The sequence below is a fragment of the Diorhabda carinulata genome, chromosome 1, assembly GCF_026250575.1.
Source record: "Diorhabda carinulata isolate Delta chromosome 1, icDioCari1.1, whole genome shotgun sequence".
Lineage (NCBI taxonomy): Eukaryota > Metazoa > Arthropoda > Insecta > Coleoptera > Chrysomelidae > Diorhabda > Diorhabda carinulata.
The window spans coordinates 32,147,578-32,169,444 of record NC_079460.1 but is presented as its reverse complement, the minus strand read 5'-3'; the positions used below and the strand labels follow the sequence as shown (position 1 = coordinate 32,169,444).

The window sequence follows — 21,867 nt, the reverse complement described above, 5'->3', positions numbered from 1 at the left end:
TTGTAGACAATGACTTGTGAAAAACTAAGAAACAAACACATCCTAACTTTCAAAATTAAAATCAAGTACTTTATACCATATATTTAATACATTCCTTATGTAGTAACGTAAGCTATCCTAACCGATATTGCAGAAGGTCATGCAACTTTATTACCTCGATATAACATTTTTTTAAAATAAATCTTTATTTTCTCTGGAGAATTATAATCTGAAACCCTCACAATTGCATGGTGGCTAGGATCAAATGTGTGTTATGTGATGAATTACAATACCTATAAAGTAAATTTGTCATTGGGAAATTATTTTTTTTTATTCTTTTGTCATTTGTGATGTGTATCCTAACCCCTTGTTTTGGATAGGCATCTTTTATAAAAGAATGTATAGATTGTCTCTCAATATTGATATCCGTCTTTACGAATATTAAAAACCAGGCGATTACAACATATTGAATAAAATTTTTGCGTTTTGTACTTGGATAACGTGTTATTTAGTCTTAACAAAAAATGACTTACGGTGGGCTTTGAACTTTATTATTAATTCTGTCAACATTAATAAATAAGATAATTTTATATGGTAATTCTTTTTAAAGATTGAACTTTAATATTTTAATGGAGATTTGTTAAAAGTATTATGTTTATGCTGCAGCTAGAACAAAAATTGTAGGTACAACGCGACGGGTTGAACAGAGGTAATTAATTCCTATATGGGAGAAAGAAGCAATCTTACGTTCAACGTATTCCAACAATTGCACATTTTATAGAAAATATTTGTATTAATGAGTGTACAGATAATCGGATAGGGATCGTAAATATACAAAACTTGCATAGAAGATGTCACCAATGACACTGGATAAATATTTGCATTAAATTATTGAGTCATTACTTTTAGTCTTTCAAAAAACTGTGAAGCTATTGCACACATTCAAAATAACTATATAGATTTGTATGCAGCAAAAATTAAAAAAATATGTACCTATTACTTGATTAGTACTTATAGTGTTCTCATCCTTACTTTCCTCTAATGTGATTTATCTTAATTTGTCCCATTTGCAATATATCTTATACCAGCAATTGGGCCCATATCCACAAGAAATTGAAGTAATGGGGGGTGCAAAAATATTTACGATTACTTTTACGTTTTTATTGATGTAGATTTTCCAATAATTCCATTAAATTATTTATAAAGTTTCTATAGGTTCTATAGTACAATTTCAACAGCAGTAACTCATCCCATCTTTATCTATCTCGATGTTGAATCTAGTTTAATGAAAAATAAACAATATAAGTATCAAAGAATTTGGGTTTCTTGTTATAGGAGTGGTATTATAAATATTAATAATTATTGTCAAAAATTTGGTTACAATTTATAGACAATGGCTTGTAAAAAACTAAGAAAGGAACACACCCTATACCAAAGCAATAATGACAAATGTACCTAAACTCATAATTTTGTAAGCTTTCATTACTTCTCTTATCAAATTGATATGTTTAATTTCCATTACATCAAAATCTCTTTTCAAGAGATTGTAAACTTTATTTGATGGAAACAAAAATTACTTATACTCAGCAGTGTACAATGAAGTTAATATTTGAGATGTTTTATGTAGAAAGTTGATACAGGAGTAAAATTTATTGCCAATGAAAAATTACCTCAGGATTCTTGATAAAACTGTGGGGTTGTTCAATGTATCAATCAACGGAATAAAAAATCATCCTACAATACAACATTAAAATCGTGTATTTAAAGTATTTGAGTTTTTTGATAGTACACTCAGCAATAACGCATTTTTGAAATCAACATATTACAGTAATGACCGAATAATATGTAGGAATGAAGGTGGCGGGAAACTTACTGAATAGTAGTAATAATAATACGATAATACTGATTCCAATATTTTACTAACCTTTTTCTAAATACAATACTTCAATCAACAATTAATATGTTTTTAAAGCTTTAACACTGTACACATGTAAATACAAAGAATATACAAATTATATACAAGAAGTAGGTTATATATGGGCATATTGAAGGAAAAGTGTTTAGTCAAGTGAAATTACTATGAAATTTACTACTTATTGAAGTATTATAAGCTTTACAAGAACAATTGTGACACAATACAGAAAAAGTATATGCCACTAACAATAAATTTAGAATTACGAACATTTTGTGCTACCTACTTTAATAAATCTTTAGATTTGTTCTGGCTGACAACGTATTGCAAAAAAATAAAAATATATAAATAAATCCAGTTTATTAATTATAAAAAAATTTATATAGAACAAAGTATTGTTAAAATATATAGATAAAATTTCATTTGTTTTATTTTCATAGAGGCGACTATAGTGTTAGCATAACCAATAACTTTTTTTAAAGCTAAGAAAGACATTTATATCTTAAATATAACATTCATTCAAACCACTGACAAGACACCCCTAAAAAGATCAGAATTGTTGACCAAATTAATATGAATTATGTATATAACATTTTCTCCCTTAATTTTCAAAACTAATTCATTTTAAGTAAAGAAATTTGTTTCTAAAATAATCATTTTTTATTCAGGTTTGGGGAAAAGTGTTAAATATAAAAATTAACATACTTAATGCTGTGACACATTGTACTATACAACTTTATAACAATATTAAAATCTATCCCATAATTATTTTGGAGCGGCTTGTCCTCTCCGAATGTGCTTAATATGTATGTATACATTCAATTTTTAATAGTGATCCGATAAATTTAACTGTAAAATAATTATTATTCAAATTATGGTATTTACACACATAGCAAGACTATCAACTAATGATATTAAAATGCTTATAATTTGACCATATGAATAACTACACTACACGAAGATTCACAATTGTAATCTTTAACGCGTGTTTTTATCAGTAGATATTTAGAAATTTCATATATTGGCGCATGGGAACTAAACAATTTGCTCAAAATTATTAATCATGTATTACACCCCCTCACAAACTGTCTGATAAGCATTTTTAGATATAAATACCATAATTTAAAAAATTGTTTAAAAATAGTTTACTACATTTGTCTTGACACATCTAAGTGTGCAATTAATTAATGCTTTCCTTAATACTGTTAATCTAAAGATGATTGCACTGGTACTGTTGAGTAGTTGTTAAGTTTTTTCTCATTAATTTAAAGCAGATCGTTTTTGATGAAATGATTTCTTATCCACGGATACATTACACCATTGCTTATTGGGCAACTATTGAAATGGAAATTATAGACTGCTTAATTATGATATTGCAAAATGTAGATATCACGTAGTGTGTATTGATTGGAATGTTCTTGACTTTTTATTAAGCCATTCCGGGATCTTCCAAAGCTCCATCTTCTTCCAGTTTGCTTATGAATTTAATAACACGGATTCGATCATCAGTTTGTCTGGCCATGTCTATCAGGGCCAATAATTTCTTTATACCAATGAATATTCTGAAACATATATAATACTTTCTGGAAAATACACTTTTATTTATGTTCATTCACCTTTTTCCATGAATCTGATGAGTTATTTGTTTCAATTCTTGACCAGAAAATACATCAGAGGCTTCTAAAACGTTTAGTAAATGCTCGGCTTTTGACAAATTAGGCACATGTAGTACAGAGGTAAACGCAGAAAGCATTTCCATTTCTTCTAATACTTGCCTAAAAAAATACAGTAAGGTTCATCTGTAATGATTGAGCTTAGAAAAACAAAACTGAATTTGAACTTAAGTATAGCTAATTTTACAGAAGCACGAAAACTAATTCAAACTAAAAAATTGAAAGAAATATCAGCAAAACAATATATAAATGTAAATGAAAATGGAGATTAGTTCTAACAGAATAGAGGTGTTATTATTATCTGTGCAAATACCATTCGGTGCCACTAATTACTGCAAAAATAGAATTAAACTGTTACCTTCTGCTTGTTGTGCATAATATTAACAATTTCTTTCCTGGTGGTGGTTGTTTCTTTAGCAGAACCAACAAAGCTTGTAATGTCAAATTGGAATATCTAGGACCAATAGGACCATAATCTAACAGTCTTTCAATATTATCAACTAAAATACAACTTAATGTTGATCTGTATGCATCATCAAATATCTGGAAAAAAATTCAATAACATAAATTAAATAATACAGAATATGATAAAAAGATAATACCTTACGTATCATAAGACATTTTGCAGTCTCTGTGAATCCAACCATTTCTTCTGGTGAACAAACTTTAATGAAAGGAAAATCAGAATTCTTTGCTAACTGAGCTGCCAGTGCTGTTTTTCCCGCATTTGGTGGACCCTCAATGAGCACGGAAACAAGACCTGTAAAATGCGAATCATTATTAATTAAACTATGTTCATTACACAGATTATTACAAATTACAAATTTTGAACCATTTTGAAAATAGTTGTTTTTAAAAAAACTTAAATTGTGCCTTGGCAGATATTGTTGATCATCCAAAATTATAATTATCAGTGGATAAAATATTCCTTTTTAAAAATTCTCTAGTGGAGCACCATTAGTAATTTAAACATATACATTTTTTAGTATCAACTAGAATGCAGACTAATTTGAATTCATTTAAACATATTACATGACATATGTTAATAATCTTATTCATATGTCTTTTTTTAGAATTAAAAATACTTATTATTTCTTCAAAATATTAAATTTGAAATGTCTGACATATCAAATCAATTCTTATCTAGTAAAATGTGTCTCAAGCCTATTTTTCTTTTTCTTAATAGATCCAATTAGTTCATATTGGGGTGATATGTGATCTACCATGTTAAATATTTTCTACAGAAATAGATAATTAAGTCTTTTATTATCTATAAATATTATAAATTTTGTGCTACTGGACACCGAAACAGGAGCAAATGTGAAAGAATATATTTTGGTTGTGAAAATATACTTGCAAAAATGTTGACGTCACTAACCTGATGTGTCTGTAGCCCTTGCTTGTTGGGTGAATAGCATACCATCTTCCATAATACCAGTAACAGGAGGTCCCCAATTGATAATTCCACGTATTAAAAATTGATTTATTATTTCTTGTGCTGTACCAAAAGCCTAAAATATGTTTAATAAACCTATATGCAGCAAATAGAAAACACAATTTATATCTTACTGGTTTTATATCATTTTCTAGAGCATGAAAAAAGTCTCCTCTGCTAACCATCAGTTTTTCCATAGCTTCAGGATCAACTTCCACTCTATTGGAAGCTTTAATCAATCGATTCATTGCAGTTGATTGAGCAGCTCGCACTAATCCTTCTAGTTCAGCACCAGAAAAATTTTTTGTTAATCCTGCTAATTCCTAAAAATATGATTAAAAAAAAATTGTATTATTGAAAGTTTCAGTTTCATAGAAAAAAATCTTATTTAAACCATGTAAGTGCTCTGAAAGATGTGTAAATCACAATATCCCAACACTACATATATTTATTGGTAAAAATAAATGTGTTTAACCTGTAGATCTACATCAGAACTAATTTTCTTATATTGTTTCATTCTAGATGTATGAATTTCGAGAATCTGTACTCTGCCCTCTTCATTTGGTAAACTAATTTCAACTTGTACTTCCAATCTCCCAGGTCTAAGTAAAGCTTCATCTATCATATCCCGTCTGTTTGTCATACCTCAAACAAAATATATTGCAAACACAGGACACACATTACTTTAGTTTTATAACAATATGAAATTCTTACCAATTACTAGAATATTATTCAACTGCTCCACACCATCAATTTTTGACAATAATTGATTGACAACAGTATCGTGAACACCAGTATTTCCAGCTACAGATCCTCTTTGTTTACAGATAGCATCAATTTCATCAAATATAATTATGTGAAGACCACTATTTGGACCAGCCTAGATCATACAAAATGTAACAAAGAAACTGCATTAAAATTAAGATGTCATTAATAAATACCCTTTTCTCTTCCTCTTCAGCCTCAGCAAACAATCTTCTTACGTTGGCCTCAGATTCTCCTACATACTTATCTAATATCTGAGGTCCATTTACAATTTTTGGTTCTCGAGCATTCAGCATTTTACCAATCTGTCTTGCCATGAGCGTTTTACCTGTTCCTGGAGGGCCATACAGCAAAATACCTAGAGATATGATATTGAAATGAATATTTTATATATTTATTATTGAGTTTTAATTCGTTGAAATATTTCTATCAATTACTAGAAGTATTGGAACAAATAAAAATTGAAAAATATTACCTTTTACGTGTTTACACCCAAGTTGTTCAACTAACTCCGGAGGAAACACTCTTGAAGCAAAAGCACGTCTGAAGATGGCGTTAAATTCATTACTTAAACCACCAATACCCATTTTTTGAAAATCCCAGTCAGGATTAATAATAGACTCACGAACAACTTTTCTAAAAACCAATGTTATTTTCAAGTTCTCTGATGAAAATATCTTACTAAATACAATTATGTATATAATAACAAAAAACAGTTCAGAAAATACAGTAATGAGCATAAAAATAAAATATTCCAAAATTTTATCGGTCCAAATTGGATGAAGTATTTAATTTTTCATGAACTATTTCTTTAATTGTAATATATTTTTAGACTCAACTCACCCTCTAGATTTCCCTGTGAGATTCAAAGACGAATTTTCTGCTTTTTCAAACTGAATTACTGTATTTGGTATTAACTGGCCCATTTTAGATTTTCTGGGTTTAACATCTCCTCCAGCTTTTATTTTCGAAATATCAACCACTGTAAGAGAAGAATTAGAAACAGAAAAGGCTAGGGAGAGGCTGTATAACATAATAATTGTATATGGTTAACCCTTTTCTACTGTCAATTTGTATCTAATTTAGTTCTTCAGTTGTAATAAATGTAACATTTTGGAAAAGGAATTATCTGTTTAGATTGGAAATTCACATTTGATGCAATAAAAAATTATTTATATAACATTCCAAAAACTACTAATAATTAGTATATAATTCATTTTATTTGTGGGATTATTAAAACATGAAAATTGGATTGTAACAAATACAAGATTTCAAGTTTTTGCTGATGCATTTTCTGGATATTCAATTTGAATGAATTAAATGTTTTATTGAAAATTATAACAAGCGATAGATGTAGTCTATATACAAATTTATGTACAAATTATTATAATTAAAATGTACCTTCGATGTCTTTGATCATTAAAAGTAACAGCTTTTTATCTTTGAATGCAAATACCAGTTGTTGACCAATTGTAAACATTTGATTTGGAAAAGAATATAAAAATTCTTTTGCCATTTCATCTGTATCATATTGCTCCATTGATGTCCTAGAAATTTAATTAAAAAATTACTCTTCATAAATAGACATGTTTCAATGTCTATAATAATACATTTGCATATTAAGGGATTAAATGGTTCTAAATAATTTCTTAAAGATGTACAAATTAAATCAAATTTCAATTCTAGTTCGGTTTATCTAGAAGTAGGAATTAAAAGCTCTTTCAGATTAAATAGGATTAAAAAAAATTAAAAAAAAACTCAATATTTTTATCTGCAACTTAATAACTATGGTAGTTCCACATTAAATAATCATCTTCAAAAGATATTTGGAAGTAGTTAGATACTGGAAAGTAAGCCACAATATATCTTTGGTTTTTGATATCAGACTATTTTTCTTTGCAGAAAAATTTTACAAAGAATTCTACACATTGTAATAGTTGTTTTTTTCTTTTTATTTAGGCATAAAATGAGAAGCTTTACTGATATTTAGGAAATCATTAAAGAAACTGGTAGAAGAATTGAAATTTGTCAAAATAAAACAAAATCAGGAGATAATTATGTATATTTTAATAGCATATTATATTTGGCTTTTACAATAAATTTTGTCATAGTTTTGACTCAAATTTGATCAAATTTACAAAAAAGTTGGACATAATAGTGACTTTGAAGGAGTCAATTTTTACTTACGTTTTTTTCTGCATGAAATCTGCTTCCAAAACAATTGAAGAAATATATTCATCAGGAGTGTAAGGTTCAACATTAATTTCTTGATTTAAAGACAAAACCGCCCACTTCCTTTGTGGTAAACTAAAGCCGATATGATATCTTGGAATACTAGCATGTCCTTTAATGGAGAATACAAAATTTTGGCCTCCTCCTGTATTAACTTTGATATGCCTAAAACGAATTAAGAATTTATATAATTCAGTATTCAGTAGAAATGCAAGTATGTATATATGTATTTGAAAGATAAAATATTACAAAAATGTTTAGTTAATTAAATAACTTGATTCACAACTTTGGAAAAACTGTTTATTAACATAAAATATAAATAAATTAAGTGGTTTCAAATAATTTGACTACTGTTCTCGTTACATGTTACTATTAGATCTGGCCCTGTATACCAGTTTATTCTCTCTTAAGTACTGATTCTATTGTATAGAAAGGTTATAATTAATTATATTTATGGTTGTCATGTCACATTAAGAAAATAAGTAATTTGGTAAGTTAATGGAACTTCAAGTGTCTAAGGCACATATGGAACAGCTTATTAAGGCATTGAGAATGGTTAGTCTACAATAAATCTTACAATACAAAATGAATACAATAGTAAGTAGGTAGATTTAAGATTCTTCACAGTAATATTAGACAGAAATTAGATAAATGGAGCATAAAATAAGAGACATATTGTATAACTTAATTTATGGTTAACAGATCTTAAATGGTTCCCATCAGGAGTAATGGGAAAATTAGCTTTAAAAGTATCAGTATATCAATTATGAATTGATTAAATGGAAGTCTGGCCAGACAATTTAAAAATATTCAAAAACTCTTAAATTACTTATGTTTTGATTATTAACAAGCTACTTACTTTGCACCAGTAAAATCAGCATCGTTTACTACAGCACAGTTTGATAAAGACAACTCGTCTGTTGGACACTTAGCTACTTTGAATACAACCTGAAAATTAAAAAAAAATCGTTTAAAATCAATGAACTTGAGAATAAATTTGAAATTAAGTCAATGAAATATATTTAAATTTATACCATATCTGAATTAGAGAATATTTGGTGCAATGCAGAGTGGATAACAATTTGGAAAATCAATACTTAAATATTTTGTTAGCTTTATCTGCAGAATGACAGCTCTGACTTGAACAACATAACCATCATTATTCTCTACTGTCATTTTACTGTAGATCAAATGAACTATTTAAAAGTGCTACTGCACAACCTGATTTACAATCAGCATTTTCAATACATTACGTTTCCCAAGTATATTAGTTACTAAACAGAAAGTGAGTATCATCATTCTTTACTGTCATTTTACTGTAGGTCAAATGAACTATTTAAAAGTGCTACAGCACAATCTGATTTAAAATCAGCATTTTCAAAAGCCAAGTATCAGTACATAAGATTATATACTCGATAGATCTGCCACTCTGTATAATTTGATGACAAAATTCGATCCTAGCGACATCTTTTGAACTGGCTCCGTACCAAGAAAAAAGATTTCTATAACAAATGTACTATGAAAAATACTTTCATTTTGCCAACATTTCAAATTCAAATGTTGTTTACAAGAATAATAGTAAAATACCTGAAATTAGTGCTGTTAAAATGAAAAATTTGGAAAATATTTTGATTTCTTTTACAATTTATGTAACAACCAGATTCGACCATCTAAATTTCACAATTAAATGGTTTATATAAGATATAGGTAGATGGAATATTGAAACACAGGATGATTATTATAGTTTTTATTTTGTTTTTGACATTTTATAACTATATTCCCAAACAAAAAATTTTCTTTCACACTTTAGCAGGCTTAGGACTGTCAACAGTGAGATGTTGGCGTGTTTAAAAAATGTTTCTGTTTGTACATGGTATAAAAAGACTGATTTTATAACCATGGTTAATTAATGATTACCGTTGTCTTTCTTGCAGCTTTCCCTATATTTAACATATGCCATATTCATCACAACATCATAGTCTTTATATTGTTGATCTTTGCCCTTAAAAATTTTTTTAATAATACCTATGTAATGAAAGATGCATATGTTAAAACTAATATTTAAAGGCATATTTACATAATCCTTATGATCTGAACAAAATATTGAGGAAATGTCTGTCAAATCCTCCAAACAAAATATTTGTTTTTTTATGTGTAAAGAATTGATTCCCTTTCCTTCAAGTTTATCTGTTGCCATATTAGTCAATATTGATGGTTCATACAGGATACTCAAGGAGCTACCTACAAATTATATAAATTCATGACTTCAGGTTCAATTTGAATTTATTATATGGACAGTGTCAATAGTTGTGACTTACAACTATTTCTATTATATATAAAAATATTGCCATTTTGAATTTATACTTACAAGGTTCTTCAACAAGGGCTTGAAATAATCGCTTCCTAGTGTACACCTTAACAGGTTTTTTTGTTCCCTCTATTGGGCTGTTACCAGTAAAGGTGCTGATAGAGGAACTAGTCCTTGCAATAGATTCTAAAAAATGACTCAATTAATCTCAATAGAAAAATGAAATCAGTAAGCAAAAATAAACAATTGGACAACTACATTATAGAAAATATACAATGACATTTATCTTTCACCTAAATTATGATTGAATATTACTGAATAATTCTTTTGGTTCTTAATATGAAATAAAAACACGCCTGTTCTCCAGATGTTAAACACATCAATCCATTTCTCTTTGGTTTTATAGAACTACCTGCTTATAACTGCCATAAGTGGTTGAGTCATGCCTATACCCAAAATGTACAATGATTCAAACAATTTAGCATCTTACATGACATTACATGACTAAAAGAATTAACAGGCAGATTTTTGTGGAAATAATATACTATAATTCAGTAGGTACTTACTAGGTAAATATAGAGTTGGCAGTAAAAGTTTTTTTAACCTGCCATTGGGGTTTCTACAAATTGATTCAAAAAGAATATCACGTATTCTATGTGTTGTTAATACTGTATCTGCTATTATTCACTTGGGGTTATTTATTCTTTGCAACCAAATTCTGCAATCGTCTTCATTCGTAGGAATGGAATATCTATAAAAAGTAAAATATGGATAAGATCATTCAACATATTTAACCATTCAACAAAATGATTTCCTAAATACAAATTAATGAAGTTATGAAGAAAAGAGTTATTCTCGTATAGATATAAACTTGATTTCAATTAAATATTTTTATGTTGATAAATAGGTAGTAAATATTACTCTCACCTTATCGCTTGCTTATTCGTGCATCCTGGTACACAGCAGACCTTTACTCGTTTACTCATATTGATTAAGTAAACACGACAGCACAATTCGCAACAAATAATAACTTTCAAATGCACAAAAATGCAAATAGCTAATAAACAAACAATATCAAACACCTTTGGAAAGATTTTATACACGTTTGCAAGATGGACGTTATTCATTCAATAATCTTGGTTGTTTCTCGATGCATAATTGCAAGTTAGTTTCAGAATCCGGATTGACAAACATTCAAAAATAAAACACCAAAAAAGTAAGCTTTTAGATGTGAGCCGGTAACATAGATGGCATTGAAAATTGTCCTGAACTTCTATTCCAGTGCACAGGCCCTGATAAGTACTATTCAATACTACAATTTTCTTTTTTGTAAAAATATTTTGTGCCAATTTTAACGTTATCTGTGTACGATTGACAGATGTCATCAGTATTTTGATTTTGTCAAAAATTCCCTTAACATTTGTGTATATAATCTTTGACATTTGTAGGTTGAAGTGGGAAATGTACGAAGTATGTTATTGAGGAGTAGTAATTGATTACTTTTACAAAACGTCAGTGTTGTTTTTTGCGTTGTCATTCAATAATTTATAGATGATCATGTATTAGTGATGGCTCCTAATTATAGCAAGGTGTTGAATAAAAATAAGGCTCTTGCTGGAGCAGGAGCCTTAGGCGCAATTGTACTCCTAGCCTTAAAATATAAATACAAAAATGGAAAATTAAACAGGTCTGTAATGATTGATGGTAGAATGGTTGTATTACATAATATTTAAATATATTTTATATATATATGCATGTATGTGTGTTACCTTCTATCTTCTATTCATTAATTATATTTGCTATAAACATTTTTAGCTGACGTAATTAAAAATATGTTTCTATTATTTTAAGTCTAAAAATCTTTATTTTTGTAAAATTTATGGTACAAAAGTAAAAAAGCGTTGAGTTCATTGCCATATTCAAAATCCTGATTTTATAAACTTGTTATGCTTCTAATTCATTCCACTACCAGATATATAGATAAAACTGGAATATATCATTTACTGTGATAAAAGGTCAAGGAAAAGAATGATGAACATCTTACAATTAGTGAGATGTTTAAACAATTAGCTTACATATATACAAATTTTATTTACAATTATTATTTCTTATTCATATAGACACTATCTTTAATTTAAATTTATAAAAGGTTTTGGTTGTTAAAAATCAAAATTTAAGTTTGTTTATTTACAATAAATTTTGCATTTTTATAATATGTTTATCATTGTATTATGGTTCTATGGCTATTTAGTTACACTAAAAGTTATAAAATAGAACTACAAATTTCACTCAAATTTTTTAATCCTTCTTTTGTCATTGATAGCATTGGGAAAATTCCAAGTAATATATAATTTTTATTAAACTTTAATTGCATAGGAAAACTACAGATTTTAATCATCTATGATATTTTAATAGTAAAATACTTTTCCTATGCCACATTTCAAATACTCTCATGTTTATACAAGCAAGCTATCTTTGTTAGAATGTGACATATTCCAAACTTAAACCATTGAAAGTATTAGACAAAGCAATGTTCTTGATTCAGCATTCTGTATTTCTTATACATCTGAAATTCTTTGATGGAAAATCATAATTGCATAGGCTGGGAACACAATAGAATGCAACTAACCTTATATAGAATACTAGTCCATAAAAGAAAACTGTGTCATTATCACAGATATTTGTAGTTTTAATCATGGCATTTTCATTTATTGCATATTAGCTAATCAGGCTCTAAATTTTTTATTGTTTTTTGATTCCTAAATACAGTACAATACATCTACATAGAACTCTGATATTATGGTATAAAAATTTAACATTAAATTGAATAAAATAATGTTGTCTAAATGTGAAAGTAATTGTTTTTAAATGTGAATCGTCATTGTTTTCAAATGTGAATCGTCATTGTTCAGTTTTGTTTATAATAATGAGCTATACTTCATATAACAGAAATTTAATATGTTAATGAGTATGTGAATGAATAAATTAATAATTGATATTAACCTGGAATCTATAAATCTTTAATGTTCATTCAGTGAGCATAACAATACAGAAACTCTTTAAACAATACTTACACTAAAATTATAAATATATTATAATTGAAACCAGATTAATGGTTTGCTTTAATTCCTTACTTACAAGAACAACTTTTATATTCCATAGTATCTTGCCTACTATATTATTATCCAATCCTACTTCTGCTGTATTCAACAGCTTTCAATTACATATACTTACCATCCCTGTTCATTTCTCTACTAAAATGATAAATAACCTTTCCTCCTTTGACCAATAGTCATAAGCCTATTTAACTGTATTTCTTCAACACCACATAAACTTTCAAATCTACTCCCTATTCTATTAATATGTGTTTGTAGTATATTTGTTTATAGTCTTGAATACCTTGTACTTGTATATTTAAAATATGTTCATTATATTATATTGTACATATGGTTAAAAATATTTTTATTGATTTCAGGAAAAAAGTGAAGCAGATTCCAGAAGAAGAAGTAAAATATCTAATTTCAGATAAATTAGAAACAAAAATAAAAGCACAAATTGATAAAAAATTTTTTGTACAGTTAGGGCAATTATTTAAAATTGCAGTTCCAGGATGGACGAGTCATGAAAGTGGACTATTCTTTTTAATTGCCGCAAGTTTAATTTCCAGATCTATCTGTGATTTATGGTTAATTAGTCATGGAACAAAAATTGAGAGGTGTGAAAGTCATTAATGTGACTTATTTGCTTTTTATAGTCCAATCTGATATATGTGGTTCGATGAATATTGTTTCTGTATATTATCACCTGATATTAACCTCATGTAATTTCTGATATTGTTTTGTAGCAGGTTTTTCAATAGAACTCTATTTTCTGAAACATGAATTGTAACGAATTCTCTGCCAGCTATAGTATGAGCGTTTTCTTATTAGAAACGTGGGAATGAAACACCAAAGTAGACTTAATTTAATATATTTTCTGAACTTTTGAATACTTATGTAATCATAGTCTGGGAAATAATTAAGATTTCCTGTGGCTTCAAATTGTATTAATTCTTCTTAAAACTTCAAAATTCAATATCCAAAATGACGTGTGATAGAAATATTTATTCTGAAACATATATATCATTACTTAAAAATGAAATTTTTATGATTTGTTCATTTAAATGAACATATTCTGCAGTAGTTTGTTTTCAATTACTGTTTTCACCATTTCTTCAGTTCAACCTTGTACATTTTTTTCATATTCATTAGATACATTGATCTAAATTTCAATATAAAAAATATTGTATAAGTTCTTCTATTACAAGTTATGTTCATCCACTTTTCGTCATTTATGTTGCCTATAAAAAAATTTTGTATAAATTTTAAGTGGTTAGTGCTGAATTTTTGTTGAAATGCAACTAAAGATTTGTAGTGTGCAGATTGTTTGACGTTTGAATTACACTGTATACTAAATCTGAATATTTTCAAATATATTTCTAATGGTCCCGTATATACATATGTATAGATCTGGGGTCTCGTATAGACTTTAAAAAGTCTAGAATGTGGGATGGCTTTAATGCCAGAGATCTTCGTCTTCTATTTCACTTCCCAGGTGAAGTGCTCTAGAGTAATGGTGTTGTGGCACTCACTGCTGTCAGAAAAAAAATTCATTGAAAAAAAATGTAATACTATGTTTTTAAGAAATGATCTTTTTATACAGTAAGGTCATGTACTTTTAATAATATATTCATAATTATGTAATTTGTATCAGATAATTTTATGCATGGTTTTTATTAAAATGGGCCAGGAAGTTTTTTATATCACATCAAGTAATATATCTTGATGCATTTAGAATTTGCATTTCATTAACTGAAATAATCGGTCTTATCACATAAAACTAATACATAAAAGTATTTTCTCAGTGGCGACTTCCTGAAAATCTATTGTCCAAAACTTAAAAAAATATTGAATCAAGTTTTTTTACCTACTGTGCCACTTTTACAAATTTTGCAAAGGCTTGTTAGTGAAAAATGTTATGAATATTCCAACAATAATTAGGTATCATAATTAGAACATTGCAGAAGTTTCTGTTAGTTCATTTTCCAAATTTCTAAATTTTATTTTGTTCATACCTGAGGGAAGTATAATCAGATGTATATCATCTAATAACTTCTTCTCTCTAATAGCTCAGAAACTGAAAAAAATAATAGATCAAATAAAAAAGTTGCAGTTTTCAGATATCCAGTTTTGGTGAATAACTGATGTAACTGAAAGAGAACAATAGACTTTTCTTCTATGGAAAACCCCACTTTTATCTAGTTCTTAATAATATTTATATGTATTAGTATAGAAAAGACTTATGTTCATAGTTAAATATACTACTTGTTTTATTTATCACTTTGGATGTGTTCTTTATTTTAAAAATGTCATTGATTTTATTTATTTTAGTGCAATTATTGCAATGGATCCAGAACTGTTCCGAAAGCGTCTTTTGTATTATTTTACTGCTATACCAATAATTTCAGTAGTTAACAATGTATTGAAGTATTCCATAGGAGCACTTAAAATACAACTCAGAACTAATATGACTCGACACTTGTATGAAGAATATTTGAAGAATTATACTTATTATAGAATAACGAATCTCGATAACAGAATATCGAATGCTGATCAATTGTTAACAACTGATATCGATAAATTTTGCGAAGGAATTACTGATTTATATTGTAATACAGCTAAACCTTTGCTGGACATTGGTATATATGTTTACAAATTATCAACAACACTTGGTGGAAGCACTCCTAGTATCATGTTAGGATACTTGTTGGTGTCTGGAGTTCTACTGACGAACTTGAGAAAGCCAACAGCAAGGTATTTTTTTTAGATTTAATATAACTTTTGTTTTCCCTCATTCTTCTTCTGATTTCTTTTTCCATTCATTCCTTAACAGTTTTTTCTAACAAAATACAATGTCTATACTGAGCCCTTACTTTTATGTTATCATTTAACCTATCTTCATATACATTTTTTTTCTTATGATTTTTAACAATCCGTTTTCAGGTGAACCAAATTTTTCATTAAGTAGCTTTTAAACCTCCTTCTTAGTGATTAGTTTCGATAACACCCACTGAACTAACTGAATTTCTATATTAAAAAACAAGTGAAAATGAGATACTGATAAAACTTGAAAACAACTATTATCAGCAAATAAAAACTAACGAAAATACATAGAACCACTTGAAAACAATCTAATTAAATAAAACAGATTGAAATCTACAAAAACGACTTGAAACAATTGTTAAAATATTTTAAGTAAGTGCTATCAATTGAAAAGAAACAATTGCTTGAATGTTATTGTGGATTTGCAATCATTTAAATTTTTTACTATGTAAACCAGCATCTTGAACACACTTCTCATTACCACTACACCAACACAATTACACTGTTTGATACATGTTTTGATAACCAAGTTAACATCTTGACAGAACGAAGGTAAAGTCTTGGTTATTGAAATGCATGTCAGGCAGTATAATTGTTGATATAAGGGTGTTAGATAGTAATGTGAATATGAATATCACCAACAGTTCCAGGGTAAATATGAATATCTCGCAACAGTTTCATGAATTTAATTTAAGTCACAAAGAAGTGCCCAAAGATTACAGTTAATAATTAATTAATTTAGATTTTATTGTTACAGTAATATGTTCTTTCCAATAATTCAATATTTATTTTACTTCACATTAATTATATTCATTTTTAGGTTAACTGCAGGTGAACAAAAGTTAGAAGGAGAATTCAGACATATTAATTCCAGACTGATAACTCATTCTGAAGAAGTGGCTTTTTATAATGGTAACTCCAGAGAAAAAGCTACCTTAATGGCTAGTTATAATAAGCTATTGAACCATTTGAGAAAATTTTTGAAATTCAGGGTATTTATGGGTATTATAGATAATATTGTAGCAAAATATTTTGCTGGTGTAATTGGATTCTTTGCTGTGTCTTTACCATTCCTGACTAAAGGGCACGAGTTTACTACATTTGATACAAATGAAAGGTAATTTGTTAATAATAATCATTACTATAAAATAGTTACTTATTTGATTTACTAGGTATTTTACTAAATCATCTAAAAGTAATGGACAAGGTAAATTCATTTCTAATGAAAATATTTTCAATTTGACACAGGTCTAGGGTTTACTACACTTATGGTAGAATGTTAGTAAAACTAGCAGAAGCCATTGGTCGTTTAGTACTTGCAGGAAGAGATTTAACACGTCTAGCTGGCTTTACTGCACGTGTAACTCAATTACGAGCAGTACTCCAAGAATTGAACCAAGGCAAATATCAACGAACAATGGTAGGGGGTGCAGAGAACTTGACACCCAATGCTGGAAAATTAATATTCCGAAATAATATAATCAAATTTCAAAAAGTTCCTTTGGTAACTCCAAACGGAGACGTACTTATAAATGAAATTACATTTGAAATAAATTCTGGCATGAATGTTTTAGTGTGTGGCCCCAATGGTGCCGGTAAGTCATCCTTGTTTAGAATCTTAGGAGAATTATGGCCGATTTTTGGTGGTGAACTTACCAAACCGCCTAGAGGAAAATTATTCTATATCCCCCAAAGGCCTTATATGACTTTAGGATGTCTCAGGGATCAATTAACTTATCCTCATTCTGGTGCTGAAGCGAATCGAAGAGGAACAACTGACGCTAAACTTGAAGAATATTTGCAACGAGTACAACTAGGTTACATTTTAGAAAGAGAAGGTGGCTTAGACGCTGTTGCCGATTGGTTGGATGTTTTAAGTGGTGGAGAGAAACAAAGGATAGCTATGGCTAGGTAAGATATTCAATGATTAACTTCATATTTACTATCTTTCCAAATAATTTTTAAAAAGCAGTATTCTATTCTTTTTTTGGTTTGTTACAACTTATTAACCAAAACATATGGTCACTTTAAGATTTTATAATCACAAAATTGAAATATTCGCAAAAACTATTAATAAGTACAATACACACACGAACTGAAATATTTATGTATAAATAAAATTCGAAGCTTACTTATAATTTCACTTTGAATAGAAGCAGCTTAAAATAAAAAATTGTCTCTAACATATTGATATAAGTTGGTAATATTCATAATATTGTCAGATATATCAAAATATGCTTTCATATTATTGTATTTGATGGTAATTTATTTTTATTGGGGATATGAATTTACATGAAATTACTATAATTAATTTGACTAACTTACCTACTTAATTGAAGTAATCTGTATATATGACTTATTTTCGTTTTCGGATTAAATAAATAAAGCCTCAATTAATAACTCATGTTAGAACATAACAAACAAAATTATGTTAGAGAACATCAAATATATTTACTGTATAAGTTCTAATTATTGCTTTTTTCTTGCTCTATGTTTATTCTCTAAATATTGTTTTCAGATTATTCTATCATCAACCGCAATTTGCTATTTTGGATGAATGTACCAGTGCTGTTTCTGTAGATGTAGAAGGAAGTATGTACAGATATTGTAGAGAAGTGGGTATCACTCTACTTACGGTATCTCATAGGAAATCACTTTGGCAACATCATGAGTATGTTCTACATTTAGATGGCCGTGGAGGTTATAGTTTTAAACCAATTGACAATTGTGATGAACAATTTGGATCATAATCTGAATTATATGCTTATGAAATCTACAGTGAGAAATATATTGATTTGAACAATATGAAATCACAATTACTTGATATTGCACATATTAGAAATATCCTATTGTCATTATTCAATTTTTTTGTCAATGCTTCAGAATCCATATTCAAAAATTTCCTTTTCAAGGTTAATAGAAGTTATTAACACTTTTCTGAAAAAGTTGAAGGTCCTTGTTTCTAGAAAACAGATTCTAAGATTATGTTTCATATGTTTAACAATTGTGATCTAATATTGTTCCAAAGATCTGCATTGTCATCATTTTTGTCGTTTATCAATTAATTTTATCATATTAAAAGCTCCCTAAATACACACAATTGTAATAGGTATTTGACCAATATGTTATCTAATAAATAAGAAGCCACAGGTGTTCCTAGCACCTGCGATGAAAATATTTTATTCAAGTTCCAAACTTGTTTGTTGCTTATGAGTAATGATTTGGGATTTCACTTTACACTTTAAGTTAACATAATTATAATCTTCTATTTATTGAATCTCACCTTACCTTATTGATATTATAAAAAAAATAGAGCAGCTTCACTAAAAAATAAATAACAATGTGAGATTAACACTAGGTAGTAATACTACCAAACTGTCAAAATTGGTAACTTCACTTCTATACGTCGAATACCAAGGTGTAAAATCTGTAAAGAATCGAATTTTGGACGATTCAAATATATTCAGAACATCGGTGACAAACAAGCAAAATTCCGGTTCTTGTTGGAGTTTCACACAAGTGTTACATAAAAGTACCTGGGTAGTGTAACTAGGAAGTATTTAATCTTTGATTTTATGAAATAACAAAAAATTAATTCAGTGATAGTTAGAAAATTTATTTTTATAAGCATCACATTTGCGAAGGTTGCTAGAATATATCCGAATATTGCATTTTTAGTTTACATTGTAAGTCGTAAAAAAACGTTTATTCTAAAAACTGTATGTTTTACTATACAGAATTTGAATATACATATTAGATTCTCAAGTACACTATTGGAATTATTTAGTGGTCTAGTTAAGGTTGTAATCTATGTTCTCCAGGTTATATTTTGCATTCATTGATATATATCAGATTATCTTTTATATTCTTTACGAATTGTAGCAGTCACGATATCTTATTGTATGCTTACTGAAGATTTGGAGCATAGTTTAGTATTGACAGAAAACATTCTTATATCACTTATATGGCTTTGTGTGTATTATCAAATATCATTGTGCACACCATTGAATATTTTCAAGTGACTCTTCTTTATTTGAATAAAAACTAATTGAATATTTTACAATGATTCCAAAATATTCCTTAGCAATTTGCTATTGCAATAGCAAAAGCATGTCATATTCATGATTCTATGCTTACACTACGACTTCTGGAATGTAATGTGGTTTTCCTGCATCTTAAAATCGTTTTTTATCAAGTAAAACAATTCCATGTACTGCTGAATAAAATAGTATTTATTTAAAAATGATACTTAGAGCTAAAGAATATTTGACGTCAACAAAACTATTTCATGGCTTACACTATATTAAATTTTTGAAAACTAGCTAAAACTTTTATAGATTATGTTAAGTATTTTTTTTATCATTCAGTGTTTTTTGGATTATTTCACAATTGTTGAAACAGTACAGTAAATTGATTTTGTGAATCTTTCAATGTTAAATGTTGAAGGGCAATTCCAAAAATATCATTTATCTGTAATAAAATAAAGTTTGTCAGGAATATATTGATAAGATTTAGATTTTGTATCTACCTCTCAAAATTGTTCTGTAATGTAATGTGTAGTTGGACAACGTAGGCTTTTGTTATTTTGTTTCAAGAAATTTTTGAGTACTTACACATATACTAAAACAGTAACTTAGGACGTTTTGAACTAGCTTCTTCAATGTCTTCTCTATATAATAATCAATACAAATGATCTTAAAACCCATCCAACATAGTTGAGGAAATTTAAAAGAAAATATTCCTTGTATTCAAAACAAGAGGTATTTTACAAAAGATTGCATTTATATATTTTTAAGGGAGAAAAGATATAAAATAATTATTGTGTTTAATTGGAAAAAGAACACTTGAGCTTTATAAATATTAGATTAGTAGATTTTAAACAACAAATAAGTGAGCATATTCTTTTATATGTGATAAAATTGATTTAAAAGCAGCAGGGATAGGTCTTCCAAGATTTTGACATAAAATTATCTATTTATTTTTTGTTATTCAATGATACATTATACAATATAACCTCTATTATATTTTTGATAAATGTATATTGGTTTTTTTAATCATATGAATATTTTTAAGTTATCATTTGTTTATGCAAATGGTTACGGTGTTAGATTGATTCTTGCCTAGTGAAAATTAAAATATGTTTTAAATACTTTGTTTTAATTTGAACTCTGCCATAATAATTTATATCTACAAATACGAAAGAAATATCCTCGATCCTATCTTTAGATGTCTTGGGCAAAATTTTCATATAGGTAGGACCAGAAGAGTTTAAAGGAAAGACTGAAGGAAAATATTTACTTGGCATCAATAGAGTTAAAAATAGTTTGACACTATAACAAACAAAACAAAACTAGTTGTTATATCATATACATGTACATAATATATTAGAAGTTCATAACTGACTACAGAATTAATGGATGGAAAAATAGATTAAACTAGTAAAATAGTTTTATGTGTCTGGGAGTTATGAAAAGAAAAGATGGAAAATATGTAGGCATTATCATAGACTGTCGACTCCTCAGCTACATCCTACATCCTCTAACGACTAATAAAGTCTCTTGTACTGAATTGCCTGGTTGTCATGTATGCTATCGAGACCTGGGTGTTAAACAGCGGAGCGGCTGCTCAACACGTGGGAGCGA

At 28.1% G+C, this 21,867-nt stretch overlaps 2 protein-coding genes and 1 long non-coding RNA gene across 3 annotated transcripts; 1 reads left to right on the top strand and 2 right to left on the bottom strand.

The window, feature by feature from the left end:
* Positions 1-1,881: 1,881 nt before the first annotated feature.
* LOC130899866 (vesicle-fusing ATPase 1-like) lies at positions 1,882-9,355 on the bottom strand. The gene is made up of 15 exons (XM_057810026.1): positions 9,031-9,355; positions 8,856-8,944; positions 7,952-8,161; positions 7,166-7,311; positions 6,608-6,746; positions 6,240-6,400; positions 5,941-6,122; positions 5,714-5,879; positions 5,475-5,644; positions 5,134-5,322; positions 4,943-5,075; positions 4,167-4,324; positions 3,923-4,107; positions 3,508-3,666; positions 1,882-3,453 (listed from the first exon to the last, which is right to left on the bottom strand). Exons 1-15 carry the CDS (start codon positions 9,031-9,033, stop codon positions 3,321-3,323), a joined length of 2,223 nt encoding a protein of 740 aa, XP_057666009.1. The 5' UTR covers positions 9,034-9,355; the 3' UTR covers positions 1,882-3,320.
* A 373-nt stretch (positions 9,356-9,728) lies between these two features.
* Positions 9,729-11,461, bottom strand: LOC130899860 (uncharacterized). The gene is made up of 4 exons (XR_009060112.1): positions 11,232-11,461; positions 10,871-11,055; positions 10,365-10,490; positions 9,729-10,237 (listed from the first exon to the last, which is right to left on the bottom strand). It is a non-coding gene; the product is annotated as an uncharacterized LOC130899860 (long non-coding RNA).
* A 118-nt stretch (positions 11,462-11,579) lies between these two features.
* Positions 11,580-21,372, top strand: LOC130899852 (ATP-binding cassette sub-family D member 3). The gene is made up of 6 exons (XM_057810005.1): positions 11,580-11,991; positions 13,780-14,019; positions 15,734-16,156; positions 17,046-17,342; positions 17,474-18,136; positions 18,744-21,372. The coding sequence occupies exons 1-6, from the start codon at positions 11,873-11,875 to the stop codon at positions 18,973-18,975; spliced, it is 1,974 nt and encodes a 657-aa protein (XP_057665988.1). The 5' UTR covers positions 11,580-11,872; the 3' UTR covers positions 18,976-21,372.
* The last annotated feature ends 495 nt before the right edge of the window (positions 21,373-21,867 follow it).

Bases quoted from the DNA above. Each gene is read 5' to 3' on its own strand.
- LOC130899866 (XM_057810026.1), bottom strand. The intron at 7,312-7,951 runs GTAAGTAAAAAT...TTAAATTTCTAG, and splicing joins GATTTCATGCAGAAAAAAAC to GACATCAATGGAGCAATATG. The intron at 6,401-6,607 runs GTGAGTTGAGTC...ATTGGTTTTTAG, and splicing joins CTCACAGGGAAATCTAGAGG to AAAAGTTGTTCGTGAGTCTA.
- LOC130899852 (XM_057810005.1), top strand. From the start codon at position 11,873: ATGGCTCCTAATTATAGCAAGGTGTTGAATAAAAATAAGGCTCTTGCT. The intron at 14,020-15,733 runs GTGTGAAAGTCA...TATTTATTTTAG, and splicing joins CATGGAACAAAAATTGAGAG to TGCAATTATTGCAATGGATC. The intron at 16,157-17,045 runs GTATTTTTTTTA...ATTCATTTTTAG, and splicing joins TTGAGAAAGCCAACAGCAAG to GTTAACTGCAGGTGAACAAA.